We start from the raw sequence: 17,517 nt of genomic DNA on the forward strand, positions 1-17,517 counted from the left end.
CTTTTTACACACAACTTCACATGAGACATCATCCTTAGATGTGAACAGAAGCATTAACTGAACACAGCCTATCTTTGCCTTTCTACACAATAATAAAACTTAACACTGTCTGATTAGCTTATAACACAATTGAAAACGATGTGTACACTGTGTGTGTGTGCAGTGTTTGACCATATGTTTGAACTTTAGTTTATATGCCATTTTTTTAGGAGGTACTTCAAATCTTCCATGACATCGTGATCCACTGATTCATCCAATGTGTTTTTAAAAGAAAAATCAGTTTCATATTAGCTCATAATGAGTCAGTTATAATCCCGTCAAAGTCTAAAAAAACTGTTTTTGGCTGAACAGCCCTCAACTTATGCATCATCTGCAGGTGGTTGACCTACCAGAGCGTTTGTCTCTGATGACAAGGTTCTTTCCCCGCTTCAAGACAATGCTCAGGAGGTATCTCTGGAACGGGCCAGCTACTTGGGTCTCAGGTCCTCCCATCATAACCTGCAGTGGAGAACCATAGAATTTTAAATGCTTCCTCATGTCAGATGCTTGGCTTACTTCATTGGGCAGTGAGTACTCACAGAGTTTTCAAAGGGGTCTTGCACATTTTCATCAAAAAGGTCACATGTTTCACTGGACACCTAGATCAAAAAGTTGAAAAGTTAAGAAAAAGGTTGTAAGAATATTATATGAAAAATCCGAATCCAAATACTTATAGTACAGTTAAGCTGAGATCTCCACTCCTCTATGGCCCATTCTGTAAGATACGACAGTGTCACAAAGTATTAAAAGTAAAGTAACCCTTTACTATTTTAACACTTTATGCCATTTTCAACCATTAAACTACAGTCAGTAAACCATAATGATGTAAAATTTGTAATTATCTAAATCTAAAGCTCTCATTTGCAAGGTATTCAGTGGCTTTGCTATGGCACTGTGGTCAAGGGTATTTTTATTGCTTTAACTGTCATTAAGATGTGTCTACAAATTGACTGGAGTCAGTATATAAGCTCCCAAAGTTGGCACTGCCTGTCACAACCAAGCCACCAGGTTTAAAGAACTCTCTGTGGAACGCCAAAATAAAATTGAGTGATGGTTAACAGATCAGAGGAACAGTGTGAATCAATTTTGATTGCTTCTCGGACCACTGTAGTGTGAATAACTTACTTTGTTTATATGTTTGTTTGGTTTGTCAGAAGTCTGGACCCACCAGCTTTCTTTCTAAAGTTGGCTGTAGGGCCAACTGTGTAAACAAGACAATAAGGGCCTTTTTCAGGGGGTGACAAACAACGCAGTGGTCATTCTAAGAAGATTTCTGAAGTTCTCTCTGGAGATGGGAGAACTATCTAGGACGATGACAATCTCAGCACAGTTCCTTAACAGAAATGCACATGAAAAGTAGCACTTGAAAGTGCCACAACTTTCAAAACACTGTAAAAGAATGAGGAAAAAGATTCTCTGGTTTGATAAGACACAAATGTAAGTCTCTGGAGGGAACTTCAAGTAATATACGCTAATACTGTACCTTAACCATGAAGACTTGAGGCTGTAAGTGTTACCAAAGACACTTCTGCAAGCCCAACAATTGTGTGCCTGCATAATTTATAAATAATAAATTTCAGATTTCGAATCTTAAAACACTGCAACAATGCAATGTTTATGGGTCACTGAGTGTAGACTGATGGTTAATGTGACATTTAAAATAAATGTACAACATAAAATATACAAAAGGCAGTGACTGAATTCATAGCTTTGTTGTAAAAGCCTTTTTCAATACATACTCTGATGTTCCTCATATCTACAGATGTTGTTGTTTTGGGGGGCAATGTGTCACACAAGCAAAAGTGTTATGTGCATGGCAAAGAGAGATGTTACTTGATTCTTTATGTGTGGTGCTTCAACTATCAAATGGTTTACATTTCCAATAGATATCTAGAGGAACAACAGGCCCAAGGTCACTTTACATTTAACACCAAACCTATGAGGAAGTTTCGATATGTTTTACCATAAGAACGAATAGTTAATGTCACAATGGCTATTTATAGCACATAAGCCACACACTTAAGTGTTGAGGTGTTGCTTCATATTATGTTTCTTTAATGATTTATGTTTTACACTACCTTTTTAACCACACACAGCTTCCCTCGCCTTCACCACTTTCAGTAGAGATTGCATTCATGTGGTGTAATTTAAAGTTTGCACGTTTTCTGAGTTTGCACATCTGTAACATCTCTGATGCATGTGCACAGGATTGGACTGGTTTGGGTTTCTACTGACACACAGATTCAACTGACATTAGAAGACAATTATTTTAATTTACAGCTATTGTGCATACAGACGTACCTCTGCTGTTTCTTCCTGGGTCTCCTCAGGTTCACCATATTCTAGTAGAACATCTTCTATGAAGAACCCTCTTCTCACAAAAGGAGAGAAAATTTCTTGTTCTGGTTCTTCAGAGTCTTCAGAGTCCATTGAAGTACCATCTGCATTCTCCAAAGGAGCAGCCAGAGAATCTGATGTCACAGGTGTTCTATAGGCAGTTTGTCTAGTGGTTGGAGGAGTTCCTCTGTCAGATGACATGTTCCTCTTTTCTATGGAAGGACTCGGTAGCTCCTTGTTCATTGACTGTGCTCTGACCAGTGCTGCAGCAAGAGTACCTGAACGTGCTCTGTCTGCTGGGGTGTCTTCACTGGAGCCCCCTTTTTCACCTGACAGACTTCCTGTCTCGAGGTTTGGTCTTGGTGAAAGAACTTGCGTGTTTGTAAAACCACCTCTCAGTGCAGGAACAGGGTCAAAAGAAAATCTTTGCGCATTCCCCTTCGCTCTTTTATTGACTTGTGAGTACAGTGATTCTTCATTCAAGCTTACGTTGTTCTCCGAGCTTGAATTTACCGCATTATCAACTTCGTCACAAAGCTTCATAGTAGTTTGTAGGACTGAATCATTCAGTTTGTCAGTAAAAAGTGGAATTTCAGTCACTGAACCACTTGCAACAGAATCAGTATCACTCACACCCGGAGAGACAGAAGCCCCAGATTTAAATGCATTCTCTGCAGAAAAGGCTTCACCTGGCACCAACCTCAGATCTGGTACAGAAATACTGCGCCGATGGGCCAACTTCTTCCCCTGCTTGGCAAGTGCTTTCTTGCCTGGCTTCTTCATGATGCCAAACTTAGTTTTTAGGCGCAAATTCTCTAAAAAGTTTTTTTTCTTGACATCCATTTTGAGTGATGCCTTTCAAAAAAGAAAAAAGAAAAAAATCAAGACCCTTTGTATTATGTTAACAGGACTGAAATGCAGGTCATGACAAATTGTATTTAATTAATACTTGCCTAATATTATATTTTCTAAAGAGACAATTTATCATTTCAACTATTACTGTACTGTACTGAACATGGTTTCTTTAGCAGTAAGTGCAATAGTAGCACAGGAGTAGATTGAGCAGCTCAGAGGATTTGTTTGGCTGCCACCTGAATTACTGTCATGCAAAACAAGCCAACTTCTGCTAATGTTCTGTTCCTACCTAATAAAAACCAAACCTCTGCCTCATGATAACTAAAACAATGCCACCTTACGCAAGCCAAAAGGTGAATCAAGACAACTATGTAATCATAGAAAAATCCACCCCTTAGTGCTAAGGAGTGGATTTCTAATCATTACCCACATACACTAATTTGGAAAAAATTACATACATACCTCTCGTTTCGGTGTATTCAGACACCGAAAATATACCTGTTCTTTGTTGAACAGCCTGAAAAAGCCACACAACGAAATCAGTTTCCACTGAGAGCAGGATTAAAATTTCCATCAGGCAGCTTCACCATCCCACCTATGATGAAAAGAGTTTCAGGCAGCACAACATATGGTGAGCAACTTCCTTGCAGGACAACATCTGATTGGTGGAAAGGCCAAACTGGCTGAAACTAGACATACCAGTCTCACAAGGCGGGTTTCAACGATTCTATGAGAATGTCACAGTAGAAGCATTAGTGTTGACTCATACCCAAGTCTTCGAATAATAAATGGAGCAGAATACAGTACTGACACAATAAATACTGAGACATTAAATTAAGACACTGTGGCAAAACACTGAAACTATGATGGAAGAGTTGCCCATTTTACAGTAGGCTGAACAGCCTATTTACACCGCCTGTTTATTGTTGATTTGAATATCTGTTTATTTGCATTCGCTAGTCTATTTGTCTGCTTTACGGCTTGCTTGTAATACACTTGTATTATACTGTATTACACTACATCTAATATGGATTCTTTTATAGGTCCAAGCGTTTGAAAATATACTTAATGCCATAATCTAGACTAATTCTACAATACAGCAGTCCTTTGTATCAGTCCAAAAATACTGCTGATGGATTCTGCAACATAACTGAGGCATATGAAATGTTGGCTATCTGTTCTTCTTATCTCATCCCTGTTCTTCAGCATGGGTCTGGCACTCAGTGTCTGCGTTGTCACACCAAATTCCATTTCTCTCATACAGCCACATATTTGTTTACAGAGGAACATGGTTTAGCCTAAGCTCATCAAAAGTGAGCATTTGTGTTTGCAAAGTATAAACTATAGCTTTCTGTCCACACGTATAAGCTAATGCAACAGACCCACTGGTGTTCACTCTTTTTCTCTCCTTGTCTGTGCCTAACAGTGAAGACTATATGACAACAGATGTGTTTGAGTCTGAACCAAGTCTTGTTCAATATTTGCTGAAGTCTTAAGGAGATCAGGCCCACATGAAAGAACCCCAACTTGGCTCCCGGTTGAAAGACAGGGCTGGGGAGCCGATCAGGGCTATGCCCCTATGGCAGGTGGCTTGTCGCCCTTCGTCTCACACAACTCAAACAGCCACAAAACCCTGCTCTGTTACTCTACACATGAACACTGGACCTGTTCCAGCCTGCAGCACAGCTGGTCTAATGGACGTGAAGCCAAGAACATGCACTTGGGGACAAATAGTTTATACAGTGTGATGCACATGCAAACCTTCAAACTGAATACAGCCATGAAAGACTGAGGTTGTCAACCACTACATGTACTGTAGCTACACAGCTCACCAAGTGTAAACCAAGTGTTTTTGTTTTTACCACTAAAGCACCTGTGTAAAATCCTGTGTTAGATGATGAAGGAAAATTCTAATTCGAAATGTGAAGTTGTGGGACATTACAAGTAACAGCTACTACAACTACTTTGTATAAGTCGCCATCATTATTGTGAGTCACAATTGCAACATTTGGTATTCTACGAAATGTTTTAATCAGTTGCATGTATGATGGCTCTGTCATTTAAAACGTAAAGTATTTACACCCAAGTGCAGTAGAGTGAAAGAACATTTGAATGCAAGACAAACATTAAGGGAAAAAAAACACTTCAGTCATAACTAAATAATGCAACTTTCTCACATTGTTTAGTGTTAATGAAACGTGAGTCCCAGAGTATATTTGCAGTCACATCTTTAGGAGAAGTGACTAGGTCCTGCCAGCTACGTGGCTATGTTATATTTTAGCTTTGACCATGTTTCATCACTTCGACAGTTGTCTGACTGTTGTTGAAATATGTTGCTCCGCCCTTAGTAGTTTTACCGACTTACCATTGTTTCAGCTAACATGTGCTGTAGTGATGTGTCATGAGCAAAAGATGCGGCTCTGAGAGCCGATGCTTTGTAGTGAATCAGAAGAGCCGGCTCGCATCGAGTGAGAGCCGGCTCCCAGTTTTTTCCTTTCGCTGCTTACCTCAGTGCTCAGCCTGATCTCTGCTTACGGCAAAACTTTGTTTTGATTGGTCAGCAATGGCATTGCGGCCAGTCAGATGTGAGGATATGGGATCATATCATTATGTAAAAACAGAGAGTCGGGTGGCAAGAAGTGGAGCGGTGCTCCATTGCAAGTTAACTGTCTGTCAGATAGCGGTGAGGAGAGTGTGTACTGTCGGTGTAGTTGAAACTATGAGTGACACCCAAATGAGAAGCAGCATCTGGCTCCAGTTTAAAGATAATGGAAACAGCAAAGCAGAGTGTGTTCACTGCAAGATGAAAATTACTTTAAGAGTAGGTTCCACCACAAACCTGCAAAGACATATGAGAACTGTCCATTCTATAGTGCAGTTAGAGGGCAAGCTAGCACACATCTACAATCCTGGTGTGTCTCATCCCATAAAAACAGAAAGTGAAGCAGCATCTACTGGCTTCCCCACAAATACAGGTATAACCTCTCCTACTGCAACTCAAAGCAAAATAAGCCAGTTTATACCGAAAGTGATGACCCCACCCAAACAGCACAGCATTGATGAAGAGTTGGCTAAAATGATAGCTACTGATTTCCAACCCTTTTCCACTGTGGAGGACAGAGGTTTTAAAAGTTTTGTCAAAACTTTAAATCCCACATTCTCTACTCAGTAAAAAAACATTGTCCCAAACAACAATACCTAAACTATATGACACAGAAGACGCATTATGGCAAGAAAGGGTGAAAAAAGCTCCATCAGTTTGCCTGACAACTGACTGCTGGACCTCCAGAACCACCTGCTCTTTCATGGCTATCACTTGCCATTTCATTGATAATTACAAGATGACATCTTGCCTTCTGGACTGATTTGAGTTCACAGATAGACACACTGCAGAAAACCTGGCAGAGGAGCTAGTAAGAGTGTCAAAAGTGTGGCAAGTAGAGGACAAAGTGGTGCTGTGTGAGCAACTGTGCCCTGTGGATTTATTTGCTGTTTTGTTGTTAATTTGTGCAATAAAAAGTTTGATTAAATATTAAACAAAAAAATGGCTTTGTAACAGAATAAATGCACAAAATCAGGCAATTATAAGGATTCTCATGAAAACACTGCACATGAAAGGATTTTCAACAAACAAACCATGAGGTTTTGCAAAGGTGGTAAAATAAAGGCCTATAAAACAATCCTAAATTAAGAGCCGCTCAGGAGTCGAAAGAGCCGGCTCTTCTTTAGGAGCTGAGCCAAAAGAGCCGGCTCTCTGAAAAGAGCCGAACTTCCCATCACTAATGTGCTGTAACTTACTGTACCAACAGGCCACACACCCACAGAGTCATTTCTTGTACTACAGTGTCTCCTGCTGCCGATACTCTGCAGATACACCTCCCCCCCTGCCCCCTCCCCCTCCCCTACACTGCTGTAATGGAGAATTACCACTAGATGTCGCCTGCGACTCACATGTGCTCCGCCAAGAAAACAGGCCTGAATGTGACCGTGTTCAGAACAGATGTGCAAATTTAGTCCAGATTTGTTTGACAAAGTCTCAACTAGCACCCAAAGCTGTGAAATAATTAGAGTAGAGTAGAAGTAATAGTAACATGTAACATAGTAAAATACAAATACTCCAGTGAAATAAAAATAGATTACAATTACAGTATTTGAGTAAATATACTCTTACTTGCCAGTACATTTAAGTTTGGAAATGTGTGTCAGTCTGCATAATCAATACTTTTACACATGCATAAGGACTTTACCGTTATAGTTTTTCTGTACGTGTATTTCAGATTTTAACTGTCGATTGAAAAATATTTTCACACTGTAATATTACTTATTTTCAGGTTGAATCTAAGTTTATCTTCTTTCAGTGGCAGCTGCATTGCCCTCAGACATTTAAACAAACTTGTGTTTTAAGTATTCGTTTTGTTACTTTTTAACTCGAGTGTGTTTTAGCTCGTATCATGATGTGACACACAACAGCAATGTCTCCAGCGTACTGCACTGATTTATGAGATGAAAACACGCATTAGAAAAGTAAAATGAAAACACAAATAGACACCGAGTTCAGATTGAGCATACACTAAGGTGTTTAATAAAGTTGACAGTTTCTACTGTTTGGGACTTCACATGAGAACAAATTCTATGTAAGAGTTGTGTACTTCATTTTATACATAATAAGAGAGATAACCTAAATTACACATTCAAAGCCAATATTTGTACTTCTGTTAAGTATACAAATTTTGTACAATATCTAGCATAGTATCTTTACTGTTCAATAAAAAGTTCACTTGAATATTTATTGTTTGATCAAAATAAAATAACACATTCAAGGGAAATAAGATGTAGATTAACTTAAAATCTTTCAATTTCGAAACAAATAATTTCATAATTGGCAACAAAGTCCAGCTTGTGCCGCCAAACGGTCTGAGCATTCAAACCGAAAACAGCTTCTTTAGTTAATTCAACTATCAACTACAAACACTTACCAAACACGTAGTTCTGTTTATAAAAGCCATGAAGCAAAGCAGTGTACTCTTGCACAGCAAAGTGAAGAAAGTTGTTTACAAAGGTTTTTGATTACCCTTTCCTTTCACATTCATCAGTTGTGCACAATTTGGACATGGACCAAAAGAGCAAAGTGTATCACAGTGTATTCACCATGCATTTTCTTGTGTGTTTTAGAGAAGAGGCAGGTCTGGTCAAGTTTGAGTGATATCTACATTGTTTTTGAGCTGAGACAAAATGAAAGTGGTTTAATTTTTCTTTGGGATAAGGCATTTTACTAACTGTGCATATAGATAGAGAAACTACAAAATTCCCTGATATGTTATCAAGTGCTAATGTATGTGCTCAACTATGAGGTGATGCTGCCAAGACAAGCAGACAATTTTTGTTGTACTCATTTATTATTGCTATTTTCACCTGCTGGGTTATACTGGGTTATATTATGAATTACTATACATTATGCAAAGTATGTTTACTAATGCATATGAACATGAAGAGATTGCCCCGGAATATCAAATCAATAGTTTTAATAAAATGCGTTATATGAAACTTTTAGTCGAGTAACCTCCAGCTGCGGCACTTCAGGACAAGAGTCTAACAGTCTATTTTCTGATGCTCTTCTTCCTAATGCTTTGTTGACTAAATATGACCTGTAATGACATCTTATTCTGTATACAATGTTTCATGTGAATTGGGGTTAAAACTGCATAGATCATCATGGGCTTGTACTGAGTATTCCTATGGCGTTGATGAGGAAAATACACACAAGATGTGTCATGGTGAATGCAGAGTGATACCTCTCATACAGCAAACTTCTCATATGAATGTGTGCAATCCAGCAGTGAGATTGAAGTCAGTGACGTTGCGTTGCTGTTATTATGAACTAACTGCTTTTCTAATGATGGACAACAAAACACGTCAAAGCCCCTTTTTTCCCCTTTTTGTCTGCGTTCACGACTTCAGCACCTTCCTAGGCCTACAGTACTCTTACTAGTTATAGGGCATTAATATAAGATACAATTTCTGTGCCAATTGAGGATACACATGAGCATTTTTGTACAAAACTATGAATTACAATTCCAGTAGACTGCAATATATACAACCTATGTATGGGCAGAGGAATAATCAGTCTTGTGTGAAGGTCAGCAGCCACTTTGCGCACGTTCGTGTTTTATAAATTCTAGAAACCAATACCAGGATAATGGAAATGACAGATCTTTCTGTTGAATGACATGCACTAACAATAGATTATTCTTCAATGTGGGGCTGGGACCTTGGGTTTCAATAATGGCAGTGTATTCAGCAGCTGCTGGTATATAACTAACATCAGCTAACACAATAGAAGGGAAGAAACCCTATTTCCCTTAGCCTTGTGATCATTCTTCGCAAATATGAAGATTGTGGAACTTCAACCTCACAGCAATGTTATTACAATGTCTTCAGGACAACAGTCACCACTGATAGGGAGAGAGAAAAAAAAGTCACCATCTGGAACTAAAAACATATGGGAGGTTATGTCAAGTCAATTACAAAGAGATTACAGTAAAATTAACAAAATACCAAATATTGAACAGTGAATGATATTCCTTTTAAGGGTTTAGTCTTGTAAACTTGGCTGTAATCCACAAAAATATACTTTTCTTGAAAACGGTGATCCTAGAGTACATTCAGTATGTACTCCCATCCTGGTGATATATATTAAAGTCGCTATTTACACACACCCTCACACACACACAAAAAATGTTTGGCTCAAAATTTCACAACAGAACAGCAAATGTTCATGGCTTTAGATATCAATTCAAGATCGGGTTTACATGACATTACACGGTTTGTAATAAAGAACATAAAAAAAAACTATGATGAAAAATTGGTGCTTTGAATGAATTGTAAGGAAACCATAGCAACTGTACAAGCACAAAATAAGAGCTTTGGCTTATATTACTGATGAGATGTGTGAACATGTTGGTTTTCTTACCAGTTCAACTGGACATTATCTTAATTGCACATTATTATATCCTACAGTTTTAAAATATAAAATGAATAGTATGTCATTATTGCAATAAATCCTGTTGCTATTAATTTTTTAAACCAACAGTATGTTTGATGTCGTCACTAAAGTAGTCTCAACTGTTGCAAACATTTACTGTATGATGAAGAAATCCTGTATTACATTAATTTACATTATTTTATGTATCCTCTGATTGGCTGAAATTCATAAATTAGAAGAGGCCACTTGAGATCAAGGTCATGATCAACAGCATGATTTTAAAAGATAGCTCTTGCAGTGAACGTCATAATGTAAGGATCCTCAGCCTGAAAGCAACACAATTTTATCGAATTGTTTGCAACTTGCGAGCACAACAGCAAAACAGCAACTACATGTAAGTGTCTGTCTAGACCAGTGACTACAATAATCTACTGCCTATTGTTTCTTTGAACATCTTCCTTTTGCAAAGGTTATCTGAACTGCACCAAGTACCTGATACTACCTGCTTATGCATATAATTCAGTCCACCTAACTGAGATTTTTTTTTAAACTTACTGTATCGGTTTCACAATTTATTTCTGATGTCCAAACACATTTTATTACATTACATCTCAGTCTTACAAATTGAAATGGAGTTTTGATAATAGTATCACAATCTAAAAACCCTTGCTTTTTCTCCATGTCTACCCTCCCTTTCTATGACTGGCTGGTGACTGGAGGCTTGATCGTTGCTCTTTATGTCACCCATGAGTCAATGCGCAAACGCTTGACTGAGGGGGTCTCCCTGTCCTCAGTGCCAGCAGGGGGTCTGCCCAGCCCCAGTGGGGAGTGGAAGTCTGGCCGATGGTCTTCCCGATCGCTGCCGTCATATGAGCTACAGGAAGAGCTGAGGCTGTCAGCAGGAGAACGTCCCATAACTTCCTGCCGGCTGGACCCTTGCTGCGGTTGCTGAGGTCCAAAACCAGATGGGGTGACACGCTCCCGTGGTGGCGAAATGGGCTCAGACTTGATGTTTATGCTCTGGCTGGTGTTGATGGATAGATTGGAGCCCTGAGGTAGGTGACCTCCGCCACTAAAGAGAAAAAAAAGTACAAGATTTAGAGAGAGAGAGACAACACATGTGATGTTCAACAATGTGAAAAGTCGGGAATATGTAGATGTGTGATTCAGTATGATATCACAGAGCACAGTGGGTACTGCTTTTATGTGAGGGCGTCTGGAGAGTGTCTCTTTGTTTGGAAGTGTGTTACTCACACCAAAGAATTAAGAGCTGCCTGGCCCAGTTGATGCTGTTGCCATGCCGACATGGAGCCCAGTGAGAGCCCAGGAGAGCTGAAGCCCTGTAGGGAAGAGATCTCTGCACTGCTCAGGGAGTACTCTGTAAAAACAAACACAGCCACAGTGAGAACACCTTCACATTTCAGGTACAACTACCTGCACCACAAAGAAAAGATCCGCTACAAACAGAGTGTAGTACAAACAGTCAGGGCTGAGATGGTTGTGTTAGGGTTGAGGGGAGAGCGAGGGCAGACTCACCAGAAGGGTTGTAAGAGGTGGGCATGCCTGAGTAGACCAGGCCCTGTGGGGGTAAGCTGGGGGTGGTGACAGACACAACTGGAGTGGCCAGAGGCTGGGTAGACTGGGAGCTGCTTACCCTCTGGGTGTTCTGCAAAACAGGAAAAACAAGACAAATCAAAATATAGCACTCTAGCAACACCTTGATGTAGAGCTTCACATTTTTATTATTTTAAGTTGGTATTTACTTGCTGGTTTGTTGGTGAGTAAGATTGTAAGAGTAATATTAATTATTACCACAAGATGGTGGTGTAGCTTCATAATAGTCAAAATGTAATTTCATAACTTTAATATGCAACTGCAGAACTACAAATATTTGTCAAAATAAGCTAAATGTACATGTTCAAACATGTTGTACATACTTACAAGGAGTTTGTTATGTTTAACAGCTTACAGTATATATGTGTGCAGACACATGGGCTATGTTTAAAAAAGTTATAGGCACAAGAACAACATTAGATCTATTAGAATCTACCTGAGTTTTGTTTAGTTATATTTTAAAAGAACACTGTTATTAAAGTAGTTCAAGAGTAAGACAAAACAAAGCCATGCCCTTAAATAAACAGCTCCTAACTGAGGGGGTGCAAAAGGATAATATAAATAACATGTTTCAATTCCCAGAGTGACGTACAGTAGAGTCCCACTGGTTTTTAGTGCAGTGACTGGCATGCAGTCCACACAAACACACCTACACAGCTTGGTGCGGTCATGCAGCAAACTACCCTGTGAGCTACGAATCCAAGATATCCAAAAATACGAATCCTTCCAAATACACTAATCAAATACAGACATCGTTTCAAACAATACTAGGATAAATCCTCTGAATATAATGTAAAAAACATTTATGCAGCTGCCAGTGGTTATGTTGGAAGCAGCACTGCATCATAATCCATTTGATGGCTTCCTTGCATTGTTCCAACACTCTCGAGCCAGATGACTTCACCAAACCAAGTATCTCAGAGAATGATATCATTTAACATGATGTAATCTTCTCTTCCTCGAAAAAAAAAAAAACAGTTTATTTTGTACTAAACACTCTTTAGATTCTATTAAGATTGTGAGTACAATATGTGAAATCAAACACTGAGGTTAGCTTAGGTTTAAAAGTCTCACTGTCACACATACACACACTGAGTGGTATATGACTAACATTGATGTTGGGAATGGAGGAGCCAATTTAACAGGCTGAGGAAATTTTCACAAGCCAAACCCAAAACATGCAGTGACAAAACATTTAAAATTTATTTATCTATTTTTTGTTGTTGGTGGCTGTTCTGAGAGCCAATCTCCGGTCGAGCACTGCCTTTAGTCTAGCATGTGTGATTACCGGAAGCATGTTCAGATTTCAGCCATTTGTCCAGGCATTTGTCAAAACTCACCAAATCCATTTCCTCCTCCTCCGACTGCTCTCAATAGAAAAAAAGAACAGAGGCAGAGTTACAAAAACAAAGCAGAGCACCTGTAAATCGCTCCGGAAAATCATGCCAGCTAACTGAACTTTACAGTGAAAGGGACAATTATTATAAAAAGGGATACTTTTTGTTGCCTATTTTTTTGTTTATCTGTCTGTCCCTCTGGATGTTTGGTGTGACAACTAACGTTTTATTTTTAAGTTTTTAAGTATTTGGCCACAATCCTCCAACATGTGGATGTGAAGTCCTAAAGCTGTAGTTTGTTATGTCATAAATTCACTGTCAAGGATGAGGAAGAGGCAATAAACCCAAATACTTAACTAAAGCTTATGAAAGTAGGAGGTAAAATACGATAGTGGTGCAAAATTGTCCTGAATACGGACACTCATCTGATAGTGAACAGACTGCCAATGCTATCAATGATAACCGCATAACAGTGTGGATTCAAATCTTCCCTGTGCTGAAAGACAAACCAGAAGACCATCTTCCATCTGTCCCATGCTACAGAACATACTGCGACCAGGCCAGGGCTGTCTTAATACGCACACTCAATCAATACCGGCAGGAAGACACGACAAGGGCGACAAGATATTATCTGGCTCTGCCTGATTAAGTCTTCATCTACACTCTGTCACAGTGAGATGTGATTAATTTAATACCATTATGGCCTAATGACAGGCTGACTACAGACCTGCTACACCCTCCACAACCTCTACCAGCCTAAAATGCTTTGTTGGCTCAGACAGAACAGAACAGACTACCCACCACTGCCTAACCCGTTTCAGGCCTCTTGCAACCTGTTCCACTATACCAATTGCACATGCCAACATAGTAACTCACCATTATTTAAACACCGCTCCAGGCTAGCTGAGGCTCAGCAATGGAGGAGCACCCACAGTAACCCAAGGTTTATTCACCAAATACAATCAGTCCTGGAGTGGCTCCTGTTATTGGCAACACCAGCAACACCCAAAGCTCGAAATGGTACGGTGAATGAAAATCCTGCTATTTAAATGTTGATTCGTGACCAGAAAAGTCTAGTTTAGCCTAAGGTGTTGGTGCTGCATTGACGTGATAGCATCAAATGCTTGTTCAGGCAAAATCTTTCTAAATATTCTGCAACAAAAGTCTAAATAACTAATCAGTGCTCTGCTGTAAGGTGTAGCAGAGATACTTTAGCTGGTAATACTTGCGTGAAGTGATGTCATCTGTACTCACCAGTGGGAGCATCATCCCTTTGCTTGAAGGAGGGATAACAACTCTCAGGTCTGGCTTGCGGCTTCCCATTCCCATGTTTCCTCCAGGGGGTGGTGGAGACTTGGTGGGAATACCTTTACCCAGGCCATTGCCACTGGGTGTGTGAAGGAGACCTGGCGAGGCCCTGGGGTTAACAAAACCATTCCCTGCAGAGGTACAGAGCAACATAAACACATCATCAAACTATGGACTGTGACTGACAACACTTCCAGTCATCAAGCAAACCCCTCTCACAGTGTTGTTTTCCAGCTTGCTGCAGCACGCAGCGTTAAGTGTTTCCAACCCTCTGGGAAGTTTTAATAGACTTGGATAATTATCCTGCACATTTACAAAAATAAAATGTCCATTTCAAAATTGATGAGCCCTTTATTTTTATTGTGAATGATTACATCAAAGTCAGTTCTTTGTATCTTGGGATGAGGAGCAGTTCACTGACAAATGTACTGTGACTGCTTAAAAGAAATAGCTGAAGCCATTACAGTTGCATAAAAACAATATAAAAGACCTAAAGATGTTGTTTTACACTCTGCACACAAACATTAGCAACGTGCTAGACATTCACACCTTGATGTGCATGGCCATTAGTCATTTCCTTTTTCAACTAGTCAGTTTGAGTACCCTTTAACTTATTTTAGGAAGTCTCTAGAATGTGGCCCTGTTATTGTTTTGTTTTTTTTAAACTCTGTTTGAGATACTGTTGTTGATGCTTCTGTTTTTAATGCTGTTAACAGTTTATTGATACTATGACAGGATATGAAAATAAGACAATTACTCATATTTAATATGCTGTAAATATTACAGTACAGTAACTAGCCTAACATATTAAACACAGTTTGCAAATGAAAATTTGTTTTTCTGTAACTACATGCAGCTGTTATTACTATACAACACTGTAACTTTCTGCACCTGGTATTTTGATAAGTGCTTTTTTACTTTCATGTTTTGAAAGACAAAGAAGACAAAGGTTTCAGAAAAAAAAAATCTTCCTGGTTTTGTGAACCCACAGTACCTTTTTTTCCTTTGCAAGATACAGTATGACTCATCTGAACAAGGTCTGCTGTCGTGTTCTGCAGATTCCACACAAATCCAATAAAAATGAAGCAATGAAATGTTATGAAACAACTTTTGCCAAACATCGGTAGTGTTTCAAGTGCACTTGAAATTTAAATTGAATTCCTTGTATGTGGGCCATAATAAAAACTATAGTTTTACATATCCTACACTCAAAATGAAAACTGAAGAATATGTTAAATCCTAAAAACAAGAGGAAGAGAAAATGAATGGTATCTAGCACTGCATCAACAGATCAGTAACACTTCAACAAGTTGCTGACTCCTCCATTGTGTTCAGTGTATCCCAGTGAAACACAAAGTGTGTGCACAACGAGTAGGCTTTTGCGTAGGAACATAATGGAACAATAGCCCCTCTGACTAGAGATAAGGACAGCAACAATTCATGGTCAAATAAACAGTTATGAAGCCTACAATAGTATCTCACAGCTGAATCAACAGTATATACAAGCAGCTATCGTCGGCAACTTTGGCTTTGATCATACAAGACTTGGCTGCTGCTGCAAAAAACAATGTTTACAGAATTAGCAGAGTAAATTTCCAGGACTCTAAAAATAGCAAACTTGAATAAAAGAAGCGAAGATGTTATTTATTGGGAATGAGATGTTAGTTCAAAAGTAATTTGTGTAGTTTTCTGATTACAATGACTGTGATGTTTTGCTTCAGCAGATTCTGCCCAAAACATAAAGTTGACAAAAACAAGACAAACGGTATTGGAGATAAGCCTTTTTACACCATGTATTTTGTCAGAGCGTCAAAAAATTTAAAAACACATTAATTATGACATAAAAATGTACTTAATAATGAAGCTGGACACAACAAATGTTGAGACAACTAATTACTAAACAAACAAATTTATGTTCCAAGTGACTTGGCGCCAAGTTAGTATAAATCAACATACATTAAGGTGGGCTAAGGATGGTGTGCTATATTTATTAGCTAAGTTATGGTTTGGTTAACCCATCTGACTTGTCTTGTCTGGAATGTGCCAGATGTGTGAGTATGACAAAATCCAACATCTCTTTCAAGTAACTGCCAAGAAGAGAATACCGAACAAATAGACCATTAAGTAAAGATGCAGCCTTTCAGCAGGGGTATTGCAAAAGGAGTTTTTCTGATGTCTACCCTTATTCTATATTCAGACTTCTCTAACAGATTGTTTGTGCCAACAAATCTGCACTGACTGAAACCTGTGCATGCTGAAAGCTGGTTTCTGTTCATTGTCCTGAATTATTAACACTGTCTGGCAAGTGGCATTACATAAGGCCTTGTGTTTACAACTGTAACACTGATGGTTTTTTCCACGTTCGGGGAAAGAAAACACAGTGACTTTTTGTGCCTGACATCCCACACATATCAAGTTCAGGCGAAAGACAACACATCTTGATGAATGAAAAGAAATAATAAACAAATAATCAGGGGTCATAAATAAGAAATATTGTGCATCAGTCCTACTGAAAAAAAGCAAGATTTGCATAGACTAGAGATGACAACCATGCAAATTATCATTCTTGCCACCTACCAGTTTCCTACAACCTAAAAGTTTAGAACGCCCACATTTCACATCATTGTTTTTCATATTACATGTTTATTATTCGTCATTACCTCACCTTAGTGAATACATGTTGCACAGTCATCTGTGTACTGCCTAACACTAAACCAAAAGCCAATGAGAGTCTGCAAGTCAGAAAATTTACTGAAATGCACGCCATCACACATGAGCTATTAGTGTACTTCAAAGACATTATAATGTTCAGCAGCAGTCCTTAACTGTTGCAGTGATCCAACCATTTTATCCACATACACAGCATTGCATTATAAGGAGGGGCAGGTCAAAATTTGTTTGCTTCCTCTGCCATGAAACAACTGCCACCTATGTGATGGCTCCCACAAAAGTAGCACCTATGAGACCCGTAAGTTGCCTGTACACAAATGGCTTCTGCACACTACATAACGAAAGCAAATGCAACAAGAGAATAACTGAGAAAAA

General features: G+C 39.0%; 2 protein-coding genes across 12 annotated transcripts in view; both read right to left on the reverse strand.

The window, feature by feature from the left end:
- mctp2a (multiple C2 domains, transmembrane 2a) overlaps positions 1-3,821 on the reverse strand; it is a 32,174-nt gene extending 28,353 nt beyond the window's left edge. For 3 of the 4 annotated variants that reach the window (XM_067502481.1, XM_067502482.1, XM_067502480.1), the window contains exons 1-4: positions 3,694-3,821; positions 2,341-3,231; positions 579-638; positions 390-498 (exon numbers count right to left, since the gene is read on the reverse strand). In XM_067502481.1, the coding sequence (XP_067358582.1) occupies positions 390-498; positions 579-638; positions 2,341-3,219 (1,048 nt within the window). In that variant the 5' untranslated portion in view covers positions 3,220-3,231; positions 3,694-3,821. Of the gene's footprint in view, positions 1-389; positions 499-578; positions 639-2,117; positions 2,173-2,340; positions 3,232-3,693 lie in introns of those variants that run through there. The other variant, XM_067502483.1, reaches the window with a different exon arrangement.
- Positions 3,822-7,784: 3,963 nt separating this feature from the next.
- The window catches only part of mef2aa (myocyte enhancer factor 2aa), a 53,105-nt gene continuing 43,372 nt past the window's right edge, over positions 7,785-17,517 (reverse strand). For 4 of the 8 annotated variants that reach the window (XM_067500674.1, XM_067500678.1, XM_067500680.1 and 1 more), the window contains 5 exons: positions 14,419-14,603; positions 13,168-13,191; positions 11,750-11,879; positions 11,468-11,591; positions 7,785-11,285 (listed from right to left, as the gene is read on the reverse strand). In XM_067500674.1, coding sequence (XP_067356775.1) covers positions 10,949-11,285; positions 11,468-11,591; positions 11,750-11,879; positions 13,168-13,191; positions 14,419-14,603 — 800 coding nt within the window. In that variant the 3' untranslated portion in view covers positions 7,785-10,948. The remainder of the gene's footprint in view (positions 11,286-11,467; positions 11,592-11,749; positions 11,880-13,167; positions 13,192-14,418; positions 14,604-17,517) is intronic. The other 4 variants (XM_067500681.1, XM_067500676.1, XM_067500682.1 and 1 more) reach the window with 1 other exon arrangement.

Source organism: Channa argus, chromosome 4, assembly GCF_033026475.1.
Source record: "Channa argus isolate prfri chromosome 4, Channa argus male v1.0, whole genome shotgun sequence".
NCBI classification, from domain to species: Eukaryota; Metazoa; Chordata; class Actinopteri; order Anabantiformes; family Channidae; genus Channa; species Channa argus.